This window comes from Podarcis liolepis, assembly GCF_965112155.1.
Source record: "Podarcis liolepis genome assembly, chromosome: 12".
Taxonomy (NCBI): Eukaryota; Metazoa; Chordata; class Lepidosauria; order Squamata; family Lacertidae; genus Podarcis; species Podarcis liolepis.
Genome location: NC_139563.1, coordinates 2794707 through 2814708, shown reverse-complemented (window position 1 = coordinate 2814708; position 20002 = coordinate 2794707). Strand labels below are relative to the sequence as shown.

At 50.2% G+C, this 20002-nt stretch overlaps 1 protein-coding gene across 1 annotated transcript; it reads left to right on the top strand.

The window, feature by feature from the left end:
• Positions 1-613: 613 nt before the first annotated feature.
• On the top strand, positions 614-19000 carry LOC310689322 (zinc finger protein 777-like). The gene is made up of 6 exons (XM_083466883.1): positions 614-933; positions 7893-8285; positions 10709-10835; positions 13936-14049; positions 15661-15915; positions 17546-19000. The coding sequence occupies exons 1-6, from the start codon at positions 907-909 to the stop codon at positions 18685-18687; spliced, it is 2058 nt and encodes a 685-aa protein (XP_083323009.1). The 5' UTR covers positions 614-906; the 3' UTR covers positions 18688-19000.
• The last annotated feature ends 1002 nt before the right edge of the window (positions 19001-20002 follow it).

The following is a 20002-nucleotide window of genomic DNA, read 5'->3' as shown; positions in this document are numbered from 1 at the left end:
TTAGATCTGCTGGACGCAGGCGACGGATGTAAATGAACTAATAATAATAATAATACTGTAACAACAACAACCATGTGCAATAAATAAAAAAATCAGCACGGCCGCCTTAGATCTGCTGGACGCAGCCGACAGGTGTAAATGAGATAATAATAATAATAATAATAATAATAATAATAATAATAATAATAATAATAGCACGTGCAAGAAATAAAAAAATAAAAAATCAGCACGGCCGCCTTAGATTTGCTGGATGCACCTGCCTGGGGCTATTCATTCCGTTCATTTAATTTCATGAAATCCGCATGGCATAGGTGAAAATAACCCTCCAAGCTGTTTAATAAAAGCAAGCAAGCAGGCAGGCAAGCAAAATAAATAAATAAACAAAGCCGTCGCCGTTTACTCCGTGTGTGTGTGTGTGGGTGGGTGGGTGGGTGGTTATTTGCCCCCCCCCCCGCAGAGGGCGCCGAACGGGAGCCGGAAGTTCTCGGGCGCCGCTGGCTGGCGGCACAGGGTGCTCCTCTTTACCCCTTGCGGCGCCGGCGGCGACAGGAGACGCAGCAGCAGCAGCGCGTCAAGCGACGGCGTCGCGCCTCGGAGCGCGCCTCCCCGGTGCGCCTGCGCGCCGCCTCCCGTGCGCGCATGCGCGCCCCCTAGCGCAGAGCGGCGCTGGGCAAGACTGTGGCTGCTGCGTGAGGAGCTGCGCTCGGCGGCGGCGGCCGCCTCCTTCCCTCCTTCCCTCCCTCCTTCCTGCCTCCCCTCGCTCCGTCCGGCCTCCGCCTCCGCCTCCTCCTCCTCCGCCGGGCGGCGGGCGGACCCAGCAGCCAGCCAGCCCGCCCCGCGCCCTCCCCGCCCGGCTGGAACCTCGTTGCGGCGCCGAGCCCCGGCTGAGGGGGGCAACAAAGGGCCATGGAGGGGGGGGCGCCGCCCGCACAGGTGAGGCGGGGGGGGGAGGGAGGGAGGGGGTTAACCCTGTCCTGCCCGGAGGGGGGGTGTCAGAGGGGGGGACCCTTCCCAGGAGGAGGGGGGTTGGTGGGGAGGGGGACATGCGCACGCTTGGCTTCGGGGGTTCTGGGGGGGGCAGCTGCGTTTGGTGGGGAGAGGGATCATCTATACTGGGGGGGGGAGAGAGGAAAATGTGTGTTTTTTGGGGGGGTCCTTAATCTGGGAGAGAGGAAATTGTGTGTCTTTTTGGGGGGGAGAGGAAAATGTGTGTCTTTTTGGGGGGTCCTTAATCTGCGAGCCTTATGAAAGCTGCGTTTTTGTAGGGAGAGGGATAATCTATACTCTGGGGGGGGGAGAGAGGAAAATGTGTGTCTTTTTTGGGGGGGTCTTTCATCTGCGAGTCTTACGAAAGCTGCGTTTGGTAGGGAGAGGGGTGAACTCTGTACAGTGGGGGTGGTGGGGGAAGGGAAATGTGTTTTTTTCTGGGGGGGTGGGGGGTATAGCTTGTGCCTCCCCCCTCCCCAGTTAGCTGCCTTTTGGAGGGGTGCTGAGTTTGAGGGGTTCCCCCACCACCACTTTCCCACCCGGTGGGCCTGTCAAAAGCCGGCCCAGACAGCTGCTTGCTGCAGTCCTTGGAGGCTGCCTCCTCTGTCGTAGCTCTTGAAATCTATGCAAAAAGGGGGGGGGACAAGCATTGCTCCCTCTCCCTGCGTGTGTTTTCTGCCCCCCACTTTCCGATTTTCCCTGGGCTTCTCCTGCCACAGTTTGGCAGATTACACCCCGCCTTCCCACCCTGAACCTTATTGCTACCATGCAAATGGCACAACCAGCTGGTCATTTGTGGCCTGTGCAGTAGAATGAGAAGCGGGGGAGGGGGGAGGGAGGGAAGAAAGAGAGATTTGTTTACATCAGGCTTTGTTTTCGGCCATCATTGGGGCTCGGGGCATTTGCCTTTCCAAAGAGGGCTAGCCCCCCCATCCCATCCCATAACCCTGCTCTCCTGCCTGCTCTCCCTTATCCCTAAACCCCCATTCCTGTTGGGAATACCCCTCTCCAGCCAGGTGGTGCTGATCTTTTAGGAAGAGGGGCGAAGAAGAAGAAAGCGTAAGCGTTTAATCCTCCGGCCCTCCTTGCTTACACAGATTTCACCCAAGGCGTTGATTTCAAGCCTTGGGTCTGTGAGAAACCCCCTGATCTCTTTCAACCTTTCATTTCTTTCTTCCGGAGCCGGACACACACACCAATTCTGTCTCCTGCCCTGCATGTTTCTAACCAGCTGTCAGTAGCCTTGAGTGCAGGGAGAGAGATAGAGAGAGAGATGGGATGTTGTTGTTAATATTAAGCTGAAGCCAAAACAGATCTGTCTTTGGACAGGAACGAGGGGGTTCCTGCTCTTCGTTCTATAGACCAGTTTGGAGAACAGGATGTTATTTCTTCTTTGTGTGGGGAGAGAGATTCCATTAGAAAATGTTGGTGGGGTTCCTCAGCAGCCGCCCTTGCTATCTCAAGATTAGATCTCCTCTGAGCAATCTCCAGTTTTCTGGGTCTTGCTCTTAAGCTGTGTCTGAAATCTCAGGTGAAGGCCGGGTACAGGGACCATTCTGGAGCAACTGGGACGCGTGTGTGTTTGTGTGTGTGTGTTGAGTTCAGCTTGTCCTGTGGTAGAATTGACCCTAAAAACAGTACCATGGCCAGGGCCTTGTAAATGCATGGCAAGCCTTCCCTCCTAAAAAAATGGTAATGAGGAAGGAGGCGTGGCCACAGGGCCATCTTCTGATGCACCTGAGGCAAGGATGCTCCTGGCATAGGATTTCCCCCTGTTCAGTATAAAGCTATTGGCTAAGGCTGCAGTCTACTCAGAAGCAAGCCCCGCTGAGTTCAGCAAAACTCACTCCCAGTGAAGTGGGATTACGATTGCGGCCTTACGCAAAGGAGTGCATAGACATTCTGCTTCTTAATTTAGAGCTCCCCTGGGCAGGGCTCACACAGGAAGCGCTAAGGTGTTAGCCAGGAAGTGGGGTTTTGAGAGTTGATGGGGGAACTGCAGCAACCTAAAGCCTCTCTGAAGAACCACAAGCCCGGCTGGAGGTAGAAGGAAGGGAGACTGACTCAAGCTGGCTTCTGCCACGGTTTTGTTATTTGTCAGGCAGTTATTAGGGCCTTTCCCCAGCTGGAGATTCCCGGTGGTTAAGCAGGCTCATGTCTGTAGTGTAAATGGGGCTGCCCCACCAGGCAGAAGGTTGCGCTTAGCTTTGCAGATATTGAATGTATTGGGGGACAACGGGGCACTTTTTCTTTTCTTTTTACTCCTTACTGGGTTTTTAATTTTATTTTAAACAACCACCCCATCTTTGATATATACAGAGTATCTTCTAAAATACAAGTTGTGCGCATATTAAGATACATATGTGTCACTTGTGGTAACTGAGGGTATATGTTTCTGTGGATTTTTTTTCTAGGACCCACAATCCTTACTTCCAAATTTGGGGAGCCAAACTTAAATTTCAACTGTCCTGGTTTTGGAAGCATCCATGCCAACATAAATTGGCTTTCCCCCGTCAACCTGGTGCCCTCCAGATCTGAAGACATCAGGTCTAGATGAGTTTCATTAGAGCTTTACCTTCTGTTAGAAGTTCAGCGAGATGTTGAATTACACACACACATGCACAAAGTTGTGCCATTTTTATTTATTTGTATGCTGCCTTTATGCAAAAAGCAGCTCTATGGAAAATTCTAAAACCATCAATTTGAATAACGCGCATGCACGAAATCATTTCTAAAACACCAATCAATATGAGCAGCGTGGGCACCTGTGATGACAGGGAGCATTTTGCTAGCTCAGTTCTCTTCCAGATCTTTCTTTTAACAGAGCCAAGCCAGGTAGCCTACACTCCTGCTGTAGCTCTCCTGCCTCTGGGCTAAGCACAGGAGCCAAGTGGAATCATGGAATTGTAGAGTTGGAAGGGACCGTGAGGGTCATCTAGTCCAGCTCCCTGCAGTGCAGAAATCTTTTGCCCAGTGGGGGGCTTGAACTGAACCCATGACCCATGAGATTAAGAGTCTCATGCTCTACTGACCATGCTACTCTGAGGGAGCCTCACAGCTCAGAGGCAGTATACCTCTGATTGCTAGATTCTGGGGATAACAACAGGGCCATGCCCTGTGTGTGAGGACTGAAGGGCATTTGGCTGCCAGCCAGGATGCTAGACAAACTGGAGCTTTGAGCTAATGGTGCAAGGTGATCTTTATGCTACCCTTTCCCAACCAGATGCTCTCCAGATGTTTAGGGACTACAATGTCCATCAGCCCCAGCATCATATGGGAGAGCTGATGATGGGAGTTTTCATCCAAAACATCTGGAGGGCACCTGCTTTGAAAACACTTGCCTCATGTAGTTACGCCCTTCCTCTCGTATAGGCAGGTGTTGCTGCAAATGTGTGTGTTCAGGTCTATGGACAATGCACTTGCCTTCCCTGTTGGTTAGCCCACAGATCCAAGAAATTCCAAATTATCATTCCATCATGCTGTTTGTACGCCACCTTTCCAAAGACAAAACCATTCTCAAGGCGGCTTGCAACATAAAAAAAACTTTGGTAACTGCAGACATAGCAAAAGTAGCCACGAACAATAAGGAAGCACACAACCAAACGGAACGATTTCCACATGAATCGTAAGAGCCAAAATAAAGATATAAAAAATTAACAGCAACAACTGCCCCCGACAAGACCCCTCAAACAAAACCCCAGCCCATTAAAATAACAGCTCCTGTACATTCGCACACAATTGCTTGCATGTTTACCCAACAAGGGGAGCTGCTAATGAGAATGAAACCTGTTTGCCCTGGCCTTTTAGCACTGGATATATCCCTGGGTGTGCCCCGTTTGCTCTTGACCAGCTGCGCTCGGGTTTTCCATCAAACACATTATCTCAGTGATCTGGTTTTGTTGTGGCTACTTGCCTAGCAAATTGAGAGTGGGGGCTTGAAGTGGGAGCGCCCAGTTCACATTCTTACTGCGCTGTCTTTCAGGCGTCTCCTCTGAAGTAAGCCTCATTGCCGTCAGTGCGACTTGCTCTTTTGGATTAGTGTCCTTAGCAAGGGTGGTGGTGAGGAATCGTTTGCCCTCCAGGTGCTGTTGGATCTTCCAAATGCCATCAGCCATCCAAATGGCCAACAATTAGGGATGACAGGGATTCATTTGTTTAAAACAGTGTCACCTTCATTGTCAAGCAACCCCAAGGTTGGGCACAGTGAAACGAAACAAGCTTAAGTTCAACAGCATTGGAGAATCACAGGTTTCTTCTTGCTGGTTCACAGGGCTGGAACATCCCCCCTCCCCAGCCAGTTGTAGTTTCAAGCATCCCAAGAGAGCCCACTGAAAATGTGGGCTGCAACAACAACAAAAAGTCTTTTAAGAGTGGCACCTCAAACTTATTATGGCATAAGCTTTTGTGGACCAGAGTCCACTTCGTCAGAAGTCTTATCCTGACCTGCAAGTACATATATACTTGTTGGTAGTGGTGGGATTATAAAAAGTGAGGTCAGGAGGATTTGACGGCTGCTCCTCTGGAAATGAGGACAATGAGCAATTATTTCTGTCCTCCTGGGCAGAGAGCATTGGCTAAGACTTCCCTTTTCCAAGGCTGCCTATCTTCCCACGAGTCAGTGCAAGGGAATATGGATAGCCAGTGCTCTCCTTTGGGGCTTGGTAGGCCACAAAGCCAAGAACAGCAGTATCGGCCTACAGCGCAAGCTGAGAAAAGCCCAGCTGCTGGATGAGGCCAAAGGGGTCTCATCTAGCTCAGCATCTTGTCCTTGCAGTGGCCAGCCTGAATGTCCAAAGCGAAGCCCAGGGGCAGGAACCCAGTGCAATGGCACTTTCAATTCCCAGCACATGGTATTCAGCAGCGTTCAAAATTCACCAGCCACATTTTGCACCTGGCTATCGGCTGCTTGCAACCAAGTGGAGATTCCTGGGAGACAATATGGCGCTTGACATCACCACCAACTGGAGGTGCATGCCTGGGGATCCTTGGATCTGGACTGTTTTCACACACTAGCAACACATCCTGTAGAATTCTATCCGTTGTATTTTATTGGCGCAATCGGAATGGATTTTGGGAACCAAAAAGTCACACTGAAAAATACGACTTTCAAGCCCCGAATGGCAACTAGGCATTCCGTTTTGGCGACTGTAACCTTGGTTTAAGGAGCAATTTGGCAACTAGCTTCTATATCTGAGTTTCTAACACGGGTTTCCAGACACAGTGGAGGTAGTAGGCATCCATCCTAACAATGTCCCTTATGAGCACATTGGCCTTATGAGGAACGGCTAAGGGAGCTGGGCATGTTTAGCCTGGAGAAGAGGAGGTTAAGGGGTGATATGATAGCCACGTTCAAATATATAAAAGGATGTCATATAGAGGAGGGAGAAAGGTTGTTTTCTGCTGCTCCAGAGAAGCGGACACGGAGCAATGGATCCAAACTACAAGAAAGAAGATTCCACCTAAACATTAGGAAGAACTTCCTGACAGTAAGAGCTGTTGGACAGTGGAATTTGCTGCCAAGGAGTGTGGTGGAGTCTCCTACTTTGGAGGTCTTTAAGCAGAGGCTTGACAACCATATGTCAGGAGTGCTCTGATGGTGTTTCCTGCTTGGCAGGGGGTTGGACTCGATGGCCCCTGTGGTCTCTTCCAACTCTATGATTCTATGATTCAATGCCTACTCATTTGTACTCAAGTCCATTGAATTTAATAGGGTTTCCTCCCAGGTGAATGGGGTTAGCAGCGCAGCCCCATTCGCCACTGAAGAAGCCAGACGAACAACAGAAAAAGGGACATGGGAAAAAGGGACATCTCACTGCTTTAGAAAGTGAGGTGCAAATAAAGTTGTGAAACAACAACTGCCCAGCAACAATCACATCATATGCAATATGTTATGCCCTTGGTAGGCTCCTTTGGTGATAGAAAAATAGTTGTAAGAAACATTCTAGTAAAAAAAACCCAATGATCCACACCGAGTTCATGCTGGGTAACCAAAATGATCAAGGGGATGGAATGACTCCCCTGTGGAGGAAGGTTGCAGCGTTTGGGACTTTTTAGTTTAGAGAAAAGGTAAGAAGCAACATGAGAGAAGTTTATAAAACGGTGCATGGCATCTAGAAAGTGGGTGGAGAAAAGTTTTTCTCCTTCGTACCTGTGGCCATCCCAGTGAAGCTGAATGTTGGAAGATCTAGGATAGATAAATGAAAGTCCTCTTTCATGCAATGCATAGTTAAACTGTGGAACTCAATGCCACGGGAGGCAGCAATGGCCACCAACATGGATGGCTTTCAAAGAGGATTAAACAAATTCATGGAGGGGGAGAGAGCTGTCAACGGCTACCGGCCACAATGGCTGTGTTCTGCATCCACAGGCAGAGACAGCAATGCTTCCGAATTCTTGTGGCTGGAGACCACAGGAGGGGAGAGTCCTCTTCCCCTCCTGCTGGCTGGCCACTGTGAGAACAGGATGCTGGGCTAGCGGGGCCATTGGCCTGATCCTGCAGGCTCTTCTTAGGTTCTCAAGTGTGGAGCAGTGCATTCATATTTTCATTGCAGGACAGTGAGCACTGGAAGCTGCTTATCCTGGATCAGACCAATGGTCCATCCAGCTCACTAGCACCTTCACCAGTCTTGGGGGACCTTTGGGCCTCTAGATGTCATGGGACTACAACTCCCATCATCCCTGACTTGGTCATGTTGGCTGCTGGAACAGATGGGAACTGGGAGTCGATGTTTGGAGACCAACAGGTCTACCACCACTGCTCTACACTGTCAGTGCCTCTCCAGGTTTTCAGACAGAGATTATTGCCAGCCCTTGCTGGAGATGCCTGCAATTGAGCCTTGGACCTCCTGCGTGCAAACCGGTTGCTGTGGCTGTTTCCCCTAAGCCCTGTCTTTTTCTTCAACCAGGCATCAGAACTGGACCGGGAGCCTCGGCGACGGTTTCCTCCTCGGCTCCCCACCGACCCCGACCAAATGTTCGAAAGGGAAACGCAGACCGCCGAGATCTCTCTCACCTTGGTGGCGTCCTTCCAAGCGATGGAGAAGAAGGTGGAGTCTCACGCCACGCGGTTGCTGGATTTGGAGGGCAGGACGGGGATGGCGGAGAAGAAGATAATAGACTGCGAGAAAACAGCTGTGGAAATTGGGAACCAACTGGAAAGCAAGTGGGCTGCTTTGGGGACTCTGATCCAGGAGTACGGGCTGCTGCAAAGGAGGCTGGAGAACATGGAGAACCTCCTGAAGAACCGTAATTTCTGGATCCTCAGGTTCCCCCCGGGCTCCAAGGGAGAAACCCCCAAGGTAAGGGCTTGTTTGGTGCTGCAGGATAATGGTGTATCTTCCACCTAGATCCGTGGTCTGAGCATGAAAACCTGAGCATGAAAACAACTAATCTAGAATGTGGCAGCTAGTCTGGTGACTGGGAGTGGCCGCCGAGACCACATAACACCGGTCCTGAAAGACCTACATTGGCTCCCAGTATGTTTCCGGGCACAATTCAAAGTGTTAGTGCTGACCTTTAAAGCCCTAAACGGCCTCGGTCTAGTATACCTGAAGGAGCGTCTCCACCCCCATCGTTCGGCCCGTACGCTGAGGTCCAGCGCCGAGGGTCTTCTGGCAGTTCCCTCCCTGCGAGAAGTGAGGTTACAGGGAACCAGGCAGAGGGCCTTCTCGGTAGTAGTGCCCGCCCTCCCATCAGATGTCAAGGAAATAAACAACTATCTGACTTTTAGGAGACATCTGAAGGCCGCCCTGTCAAGGGACGATTTTAATGTTTGATGTTTTATCGTGTTTTAAATATTCTGTTGGAAGCTGCCCAGAGTGGCTGGGAAAACCCAGACAGATGGGCAGGGTATTAATAATAATAATCAATTATTATTATTATTATTATTTATTATTACTGTGAAGCTTTAAAAGGAAATTAAACAAATGCATGGTGGTTGACAAGTCTATGAGGTTGCAATCATATGCACTCATTGAAGCCAACTTCTGAGTAGGCATGTGCAGGACTGCATGGTCAAGCAAGCTTTATGGAACCTCCATGTGCAAGAGCAGTCTATCACTGAGTCCCAGTTAGTGGGGAGCAACAGCAGGATCAAGTTATTGCCTTCAGGCCTTCTTTGGTTGACTATGGTTGGAAAACAGGATCTTTGAGTAGATGGACCTTTGATCTGATCTAGGGAAAACTGGGACTTGGGAAAATAAGGCCCTGTCTAATGTCCCTGGGCAGGGCGAGTCAGTGTTGAGATTGAAAGATTAAAAAAAACACTCTTCAGCTTTATTTTGTTTCATCTTGGTTGCATTTAGTTAACTCACGCTGAGAGGAAAGGTTTGCAGAAATAGAGAGCTCAGAAGAGGGAATCTAAATTTCTTCTTTTTTATTTAAAGAAGATGAAGTGAGACAGCTGTCCAGAAGAAGCTATAATTTACATAGAGATGGAGTCTAGATTTCTGCACAATTCAGACACCCAATTTCTGCAGTTTGAAATAATTTGCGACGGTGAAATCGGTTCTGCTTAATCTATGTCTTTTGTGTGGTGGCAAAGCTGACAGAGGGAGGAGAGTTCTTCTAAGGCAGAGACGCTGTTGGACTACAACTCCCATCATTCCTGGCTATTGCCTATGCTGGCTGGGGCAGATGGGAATTGCAGTTGACAACATCTGGCACATTCCTTGGGAATAAGTGATACTGAGTTCATGGGAACTTACTGCAAAGGATTGAGCTGTTGGGGATGTTTTGAATAAGGGCTAGGAGGCGAGGGACCGGGAGAGTTAGGCAGTGTGCTCACTCATTTGATGCTTGGGAGGACAACCATGGTGATACTGTAGTTAGTTCACCTTACAGTCATGGTGAAGATATACATGCATGGTTAGATACTAGTTCAGAAAATAAAAATGTTCAATCCAAGATCAGTCAAGAGAATGGGAGCATTAATAACGGTCTTCACACAAAACATCTTGGAGGTCCCAGGCCACAGAGAGGTTAGGCTGGCCTCAACCAGAGCCGGGGCTTTTTCGGCTGTGGCTCCGATCTGATGGAACGCTCTGTCCCAAGAGACTAGGACCCTGCGGGACTTGACATCTTTCCGCAGGGCCTGCAAGACAGAGCTGTTCCACCAGGCCTTTGGCCAGGGCACAGCCTGACCCCCTCCTTTGGTAATTCTTCACAGAACTCGAGCCCAATGGTTGCCATCAATTTGATTTGAACTGATTTTATAATGAATTGATTTTAGAATGCTGTATTATTTTACTGTTGTTAGCCGCTCTGAGCTGGGTTTTGGCTGGGGAAGGCGGGATATAAATAACATTATTATTATTATTATTATTATTATTATTATTATTATTATTATTATTGTAGAAGCAAAGAGATCTACTATTCACATGTGATCAGTGCCAAACAGAAGCAGATTTGGAGAGAACCTGCAATCCACGCATTTGTTTTTTAATATACCTCCACCACGTAGTCCATTGGCTTAGCAGTGCCTTGCAAAACACATATCAAATGGGTCAATTTATCTGAAACTATGATACGCAAGGCCTTTGTGAACCAGATGTTAAGGGGAAAAGATTGGCGTACTTTTCCATAATGTTTCCAATAAGAGAACTTACAGTGATTGATTTTGGCCCAGAGGTTTCCAGCCGGGATCCTAGCTCTTACAAAAGCAGGTGTGAAATGTTGGTTGGATGAGAAGCTTGGGGAATACTGACAGCTCTTGTGGTTGCAGGTGCCCGTGACGTTTGACGACGTGTCCGTCTATTTCAATGAAAAGGAGTGGGAGAAGCTGGAGGAGTGGCAGAAGGAGCTGTACAAGAACTTAATGAAGGGGAACCACGAATCCTTGATCTCTCTGGGTAATGTTGCACAAGGCAATTGTGGGGTCCAGCTGGCCTGGACAGGGAACTCCATGCACCCTTCTGAGGAAGGACTGAATTTGAGCGCCAAGCCATATCCATAGACTGTGTGCAGCATTTGTGTCTGGGGCCAGATAATCACGGGGCACTCTGCGTATGCCGTCCCTACTTAAGCCAGATCATTTGCTTAATCTGCTGGAAGCCATTTCTACTCTCATTATGTCCGGCGCTCTGGACCATTGTCTGTTCAGCTGATTCTTTGATTGATTGATTGATTGGGAAACGGGCATCCCCACTTTCTAAATCGGAATTTGCATGGTTGATCTTGTCACGTTGATAACCAGCCTGGAATTGCGATTGACGTTGTTACACGCTTGTGTCTGAACCCAGCATTCCTGTGTCTCCCTACACACATTGCCAAGAGGTTTCAGACCTTTGGCCAGAGTTATAACTCTGTTCATTACAAATACTGTATGTGTTTACTCTCAAACTTATGCCCCAGGAAGTTCACTTACAAGAGGAATAAATCAGGTTTATTGCATGGACTGAAAGCGAGAGGGTATATCAACTGTGTCTCAGGCAGCGATGTTATAAGCAGGAAGCAACTCGTGCGAGATACACACCTTGATCTAAAGAGTAAAGAAGGGTCCCTATCAAAAGCAGCCTGCATTTTGGAACATGCCACAAATTCCCCCAAGAGGAAGAGCTGTTTGACAGTCTCCCTTGGGAGGTTCTGGACTCTCCTTCCTTAGAGCAGCCTTTCTCAACTTTCTCTCCTTCCTTAGAGCAGCCTTTGAATTACAACTCCTATCACCCCTAGCTAGCAAGGCCAGAGCTCAGGGATGATGGGAGTTGCAGTCCAACAACATCTGGGGACCCACAGCTTGAGAACCGCTGCCTTGGAGGTTGTTCAGCAGAGGTTGCATGGCCATCTGTCAGGGATGCGTTAGCTGTGATTCCTGCGTAGCAGTGGGTTGGGCTAGATGACCTTTGGGGTGCCTTCCAACTCTAAAATTCTATGATTCTATGAAATGTAAAGGAGGCAACAAAATAAAATATGTCCCTACCTCCACACCCCTCTCTTCATGTAAAGAGTATGATTTACAGGCAGAAACTGTGTCTTTGCGTCAAATTACTGTATTTTTTGCTCTATAAGACTCACTTTTTCCCTCCTAAAAAGTAAGGGGAAATGTGTGGGCGTCTTATGGAGCGAATGCAGGCTGCGCAGCTATCCCAGAAGCCAGAACAGCAAGAGGGATTGCTGCTTTCTCTGCACAGCGATCCCTCTTGCTGTTCTGGCTTGTGGGATTCAGAATATTTTTTTTCTTGTTTTCCTGCTCCAAAAACTAGGTGCGTCTTATGGTTTGGTGCGTCTTATAGAGCGAAAAATACGGGTAGGTGTTGGGGAATGAAAGATAAGATTCATGCCTTTCGTTAACAGTCGTCAACAGGTTTACCATACCTATTAGCCAATCACCCATTCCCACTACCCTTCTGAGAAATACCCCTCCCCACCCTCTCACTATATAGAAGGGTCTGGTGACTTCTGTTTCAGAGTATCTGAAGAAGTGTGCATGCACACGAAAGCTTATACCCAGAACAAACTTAGTTGGTCTCTAAGGTGCTACTGGACATTTTTTTAATTTTTGGGGGGGGAAGGATTCTTTTAAATACTTTTTTATGGGGGGGGAGTTTTTTAAGGACTTGATTCTTTTAAAGGATTTTTTGGGGAAGAATTTTTTAAATAATCTTTTTCTAGGTTTTTATTTATTTATTTCGACTACGGCAGACCAACACAGCTACCTACCTAAATCTACTGGCTGCCTGTTCATGCAACACTTTGATGCTGTGTGTTTTTGGACCTGTTCATGAAAGTAATTCACCTCTCATGTTAGGGTTAGGGCCAGGGCCTTTTCAGCCCTGGCCCCGACTTGGTGGAACGCTCTGTCCCAAGAGACTAGGGCCCTGCGGGACTTAACATATTTCCGCAGGGCCTGCAAGACAGAGCTGTTCCGCCTGGCCTTTGGTTTGGACTCAGCCTGACCCTCATGTTTCCCTCCCCTTATGGTCTTGATTTATCAGCTACTTTAAAATGAGGCTGCATTTTAAATTGCATTTTAACCTGTGTTTTAAATTGGGTCCCCCCCCACATTATGTTTTTTACTGTGATTTTATTGGTGTTAGCCACTCTGAGCCCGGCTCTGGCCAGGGAGAGCGGGGTATAAATAAAATTTATTTTTATGTTTATATTTATTTGTTTGTTCATGTGCAGAATTTCTCCCCTGCCCGTCTAGTGCCCATGCACCACTCGGGGTGGCTTACAACAATTTAAAATTGCAATGCAATCAAGATACATTTATTTATTTGTCAAAATTTATTTGCCGCTTACCGTATTTTTCGCCCCATAGGACGCACCTAATTTTTTTTTGGGGGGGGGGGAATAAAGGAAAAAAAAATTCCCCTCCCCAGGCACGGGGCAGGCGCGGGGGAAGCCCGAGCTTCCCCAGCCCCCAGAACAGCCTGCTATCTGCAAGCCTAGGGAACCACGCCGGCCTTCCCAGGCTTGCGGAGAGGTGCGCAAAGCCCAGGGGCGCTCTTCAGCGTGCACCAGGCTTCGGAATGCAGGCAGCTCTGCGCTACCCTCCGGAGCCCCATGTGGCTTCGCGCCAGGATCCAGAGGGTGGCGCAGAGCTGCAGGAAGCCCTGGAGCGCAGGCAGCTCCGCGCCACCCTCCGGAGCCCCGCATGACTTCGCGCCGGGATCCGGAGGGTGGCGCGGAGCTGCAAGAAGCCCTGGAGCCCAGGCAGCTCTGCACCACCCTCCGGAGCCCCGCATGGCTTCGCGCCGGGATCCGGAGGGTGGCGCAGAGCTGCAGGAAGCCTGGAAAAGCCTGCATTCGCCCCATAGGACGCACACATATTTCCCCTTCATTTTTAGAGGGGGAAAAGTGCATCCTATAGGGCGAAAAATACGGTAATCAACAGAAATCTGTAAGCGGTTTACACATAAAACCATGTAAAATGGTCATTTAAAATGCTGACTTAACTGCCTCTCACCCGTCTCCTAAACAGGTGACCGTCTTGTTCTTTGTCTCCAACAGACTATGCAATTTCTAAGCCGGGCGTTTTGGCCCAGGCAGAGCCTGGTACCGACTCGTGTCTTGGAGATGAGCAGGACTCAGAAGAGCAAGGCAGTCTTCCAGATCCTACTGCAGGTGAGCAACGGGTCTGTAGGATTTGTGCTGCAGGTCTGTCTCCGTGTGTGTGGGGTGTGTGTGTGTGTGTGTATCCTGCAACAAAAGGCACTGCTTTAAGTTCAGACAGAACTGTTTCGTCCTGCTTCAGTATTTATTTCTCTCTTCTTTTTACAAACAAACCCCACTGTCACAAAACAGGCTTTATGCAGATCGCAGCCATGATGGCTATTGCTGGGCCTCCAGAATTTGAGGCGGGGGTGCTTCTGAATCCTAGCTGCTCGAAACCACAGGAGGGGAGAGGTGCTGTTGTGCTCAAATCCTGCTTGCAGGTTTCGCATGCTAAGAGCAGCCTAGCTCCTGTCAGAACGCCTTTCAACTGATGTGCAGCAACTGGGTCAATAGCTGGTTCTGCCCCGACTGGGCTAGGTGACTGGAGCACTTTCAGAGACCTTGCAGTCCTGGTAAACAGGTCCCAGTGCTCTGGACCCACAACTTTGCATTGTGAGCACCAGAGTCATGCAGAGTATAAATAATGTGGAAACTAGCCGTGAAGCGTAACTCCTTTTATTTCTAATAGCTACTACAAACTAACGAACTACTGGCTTGCATCTCCCACTCAGCCATCTAGTCACAACATAGATAAGACTCTCTCCACACACAGAGTAAGGCATTCAGTCAGGAGCGGAAGAGGAGAAGAGCAGTTTCCACCCACTCCTTTCTCAAAACATCAGATCAGGAGATTCTTGCAATGCGAGGGGGTGAAAATATCAACAGCTCCTGCACTTTGTGCCAGCTGCAGCTTTAGGGGCAGCCCCATGTAGAGGGCATTGCAGCAGTCCAGGCAAAAGGGTGGGATATTTGTTGTTGTTTAGTCGTGTCCGACTCTTAGTGACCCCATGGACCAGAGCACGCCAGGAACTCCTGTCTTCCACTGCCTCCTGCAGTTTGGTCAAACTCATGCTGGTGGCTTCGAGAACACTGCACAACCATCTCGTCCTCTTTCGTCCCCTTCTCCTTGTGCCCTCCGTCTTTCCCAACATCAGGGTCTTTTCCAGGGAGTCTTCTCTTCTCATGAGGTGGCCAAAGTCTTGGAGCCTCAGCTTCAGGATCTGTCCTTCCAGTGAGCCCTCAGGGCTGATTTCCTTCAGAATGGAGAAGTTTGATCTTCTTGCAGTCCATGGGACTCTCAAGAGTCTCCTCCAGCACCAGAATTCAAAAGCACTGATTCTTTGGCGACCAGCCTTCTTTATGGTCCAGCTCTCACTTCCATACATCACGACTGGGAAAACCATGGCTTGAACTATACGGGCCTTTGTTGACAAGGTGATGTCTCTGCTTTTTAAGATGCTGTCTAGGTGGGATATAAAAGCGTTAAATATATAAATAAGCTACCTAGTCTGGAGTCCGCCTGGAATGCTGGTGCTGCGTTCCTGGTGCATCCTAGTCCAGTCGCAGAACATGCAGGTGCTGGGTGTTGAAGGTAGTTTCTTGAGAACAGCAAGAGCTGTTGCCAGCCCCTTCCTTGCTATGTTGTCGCTGCAGGCTTTCGCTGATCCTACTGCAATTTTACATTTTTGTAAAAAAAAAATTTAAAAAAATCTCTTCCTTTCTGAATCCTTCCTCCCGCAGCTGGCATCAGGGTGGTGATCAAAACAGAGGAGCCCCATTCCGACGACTGCCCGGAAGACCTGGAGCCGCACCAAATGTCCGGGAGCTCTGAGGGGGATTTCCAGGGCCTGGATCAAGAAGCCCCCTGCAGAAGTCCTTACAGCGCAGCCACACCTCTGGGGAACTTTGCAGGGAATAACCTCGAGGAAGTGGGCGACTACGACATGGGCTTCGGGGAAATCAAGAGAGTAACTGTCCAGCACGGCACATGCACAGGTAAGAGCTTGCAAAACAAGGTTTATTAAATTTCTGAGAAATCAATCAACGTAACCAAATACAACTTGGTGGTTGTTCCATCAATACTGCAAACAGCCCCAGTGTTCCAAAGGAGCCTTAAGACAAATAGCATAGCCAATGGACTATTTCGCTCTAGTAAGTCTCTTTCTCTTGCATGCGATTGTGGGGGTCTTCGAGTTGTTGGCCAGGTTGCACGGAACAGCAGTGGGTCCAGTCTCCCTCTGGCAGCATGCAGTTGATGTGTCAGTTTTTCTAACGCATACCTGCATATACCATGAGTCGGGTGTCAGACCCTGGCCTGATTTCAAGCATTTAGATACAGTGGTACCTCTCAATGCGAACGCGATCCGTTCCAGAGCCCCATTCTCATCCTGAGCAGAACGCAACCTGCGCATCCGTGGGCTGCAATTCGCCGCTTCTGTGCATGCGTGTGACGTCATTTTGAGCATCTTCACATGTGCAGTCAGCGAAACCCGGAAGTAACCCGTTCCGTTACTTCCGGGTCGCCCCGAAACGCAACCTGAAAATGCTCAGCCTGAAGCGTCTTTAACCCGAGGTATGACTGTATTTCCATCTGTGCTGCTGGCAGTAGAGCAGCAGAGGTGTCCTTTGATTCTCTGAGTGAAGTGGGCCATGGAGCCATCAAGGGAGTCTTGGGCTGAGCTGGGGTTTGCATAAAGGTTTCCCAGCTTATATTCTGGCTCTTGCCATCCACCTCTTGGTGCATGAGTACGAACTGAGGGTAGCTCTGAGGCTGGGGAGAGCAACACCTCACAATCTTGCAGTGCAAAATTCCTTTCCCCCTACCACTCCTCCTTGATCAGTGGTGTTCCTGGAGGGGTGGGTGGTTACCTCTCTTCTCCTCTCCTCACCTCAGCCCTGCTGATAGAACAAATTCAGCCATTCCCTAAAGCCATATAACCACTCTGATCAAGGTAATAATAATAATAATAATAAATTTATTTATACCCTGCCCTCCCCAGCCAAGACCGGGCTCAGGGTGGCTAGCACCCGATATAAAAGCAAATTGATTGAAAACAAGATTTAAAAAATTAAAATACAGCTTCATTTCAATGGAAACGCAAATCTAAAACTTTTTTGGGGATGAAAACGTCAAGTCTTCAACAAGGCTCACTATCCAGACTGGTCCTACATGGGCCAGAAAAAAGCCAGCGAAGTCCCCAAATAGGAGTTCCATCACAGAAGGAGAAAGGAAAAAAGAAGAGGGGGGGGGGAATCAAATTGATTCCAAACCAAAGGCCAGGTGGAACAGCTCCGTCTTACAGGCTCTGCGGAAAGAAATCAGATCCTGCAGGGCCCTGGTCTCATGAGACAGAGCGTTCCACCAGGCCGGAGCCATCACTGAAAAGGCCCTGGCTCTGGTTGAGGCCAATCTGACTTCCTTAGGGTAGTCTGTGTGGATTGCGAAAGTTGCCATTTTTTTAAAAAAAGAAAAGTAATTCCAACTCTTTAGCATTGAGAGGGTTGCAGGGACTCATGATTGTCAACAAACTGGCAGGCCGTTTTCAGGAAATCCTGGAGAAACTTTAACCCTGAAATGTTTCCCCTGCCGATCATGCCCTGACCTTTCCTTTTGTTTCCCTCCAAGATGGCGGCATTGTGATCAAAATGGAGGAGGAGGAGGAGGAAGAAGAGGAAGAGGAGGAGGAGGAGGAGGAAGAAGAAGACCCTGTCAACTTGGAGCCGCGTGGGCTGTTCTCCTCGAGAGCAGAGCCCCCCTGCTCGCTGAATTGCAACGTGGAAGTGATGCGGGAAGAGAAGCGGGTGGTGAAGCCCTCCAGGGCCACGGTGGGCATCTGCGCCCCTCTGTGCGAAAGGGACAGTGGCGTCGAGTCGCGGCCGGTCACCCTCCAGCAGAGGAACCGGACGCGCGAGAGGCCGTACATCTGCCCGGAGTGCGGCAAGAGCTTCATGCTGCGCATCAACTACATCATCCACCAGCGCAACCACCTCAAGGAAGGCCCCTACGAGTGCCACGCCTGCGACCTCAGCTTCCGCATCAAGCAACAGTTCCTGCTGCACCAACGGCTGCACACCGCGCGGCGCGGGGTGGCTCCCCCGCCCCGGCGGGGCCAGGCCTACCCCGACAAGCGCAGCCTCAAGCCGCAGCCCAGGCCCCCGCCGGCCCCGGGGAAGCCCTACAAGTGCGGCGAGTGCGAGAGCAGCTTCAGCCACAAGTCGAGCCTCAGCAAGCACCAGATCACGCACGTGGGCGAGCGGCCGTACTCGTGCGGCGAGTGCCGCAAGAGCTTCCGGCTGCAGATCTCGCTGGCCATGCACCAGCGGGTGCACGCCGGCAAGAACGAGCTGTCCTTCATCTGCCCGCAGTGCGGCAAGGCCTTCAGCCGCCCCTCGCACCTCCTGCGGCACCAGCGGACTCACACGGGCGAGCGGCCCTACAAGTGCAGCCAGTGCGACAAGACCTTCAGCGAGAAGTCCAAGCTGACCAACCACTACCGGGTGCACACGCGGGAGCGGCCCCATGCCTGCGGCGAGTGCGGCAAGGGCTTCATCCGCAAGCACCACCTGCTGGAGCACCAGCGCATCCACACCGGCGAGCGGCCCTACCACTGCACCGAGTGCGGGAAGAACTTCACCCAGAAGCACCACCTCCTGGAGCACCAGCGGGCGCACACTGGCGAGAGGCCCTACCCCTGCACGGAGTGCGCCAAGTGCTTCCGCTACAAGCAGTCCCTCAAGTACCACTTGCGGACACACATGGGGGAATGAGGACTGCTTCGCCCCCTTGCTCTCTCCCATCGCACTAAAGCCCGGGGATCGGGGAACTGACGGGGTGGGGAGCTGGGGGTTGGGGGGAGAATCCTCCCAGTTCACCCCTCCGCCCTCTCCCCTGCCCTGTGCCCTGGGAGCACAGACTCATGGTCTCGTCCTTCAAGTAAATAACGGGTTTCAGAACCAAACTAACCATACCTGTGTTGGCACCGCGCCACCTGCCAGCCCTGAACTCTCCGCCTTGCTTCTGCCTTCCCTGCCCTGTTCTGCTCTTTTTTATATAATAAATGTGGAGTCTGATTTTTCTTTGGTAAGCAAATGCCTTCAGGTTTTGGGTTTGTTTCACGAGTGTCTGGGAACTCTGTATCTTCGGGAAAGCCCGGGTGAACAGAAGGTGCTAGTCCTGAGTGTGTGTATGGGCATGTTTAGACCCGAGGAGAGAAAGCCCCAAAGGAGCCTGTTCAGCAGGGACAGGAGGAACCCCCAGCCACATTTGCCTTAAGATGCGTTGTGCAATTTGGAGGAGAAGGGGTGGCATCCTTGTGTGTACCTCGCACTGTTGTTGCAAAGTTTGGGTCTTCTTGGACACTGGGCAGAATTTGACATATTATTTGTTTCCCCTATGGGAGAGAAGTTTGGATTTGTAATTACTCAGGAGAGGGGAGAAACATGCTGGGTGAAGAAGCCGCTTGTGGTTATTTCAGGAAGTCCCCATTGGTTTTCTTCCCCCTGGTATATATGAAGCATCCTTAAAGGTAAAGGGACCCCTGACCATTAGGTCCAGTCGTGCATGACTCTGGGGTTGTGGTGCTCATCTCGCTTTACTGGCCGAGGGAGCCGGCATACAGCTTCCGGGTCATGTGGCCAGCAGGACTAAGCCGCTTCTGGCGAACCAAAGCAGCACGCGGAAACGCCATTTACCTTCCCGCCAGAGTGGTACCTATTTATCTACTTGTACTTTGACGTGCTTTCGAACTGCTAGGTTGGCAGGAGCAGGGACCAAGCAACCGGAGCTCGCCCCGTCGCGGGGATTCGAACCACCAACCTTCTGATCAGCAAGTCCTAGGCTCTGTGGTTTAACCCACAGTGCCACCCGGAGTCAAATGGCGAGTCCTCCTAGCCTGCTTTGACTGCAGGAAATCTCAGGGCTCCTTTTAGACCTCCACCCCCCCGAGTCCCCTTCTTACTGAACCTGGGGCTTTTACAATGCAAAGTGAATATTCTGCCCCATAGCTGTAGGCCATATGCCTTTATTGAGGGGCATTTTAAAACTTGTGATCAAGAGGGCTAGAAACTGGGATGTTATAAGACA

Bases quoted from the DNA above. Each gene is read 5' to 3' on its own strand.
- LOC310689322 (XM_083466883.1), top strand. From the start codon at position 907: ATGGAGGGGGGGGCGCCGCCCGCACAG. The intron at 934-7,892 runs GTGAGGCGGGGG...TTCTTCAACCAG, and splicing joins GGGGGGCGCCGCCCGCACAG to GCATCAGAACTGGACCGGGA. The intron at 15,916-17,545 runs GTAAGAGCTTGC...TTTCCCTCCAAG, and splicing joins CCAGCACGGCACATGCACAG to ATGGCGGCATTGTGATCAAA.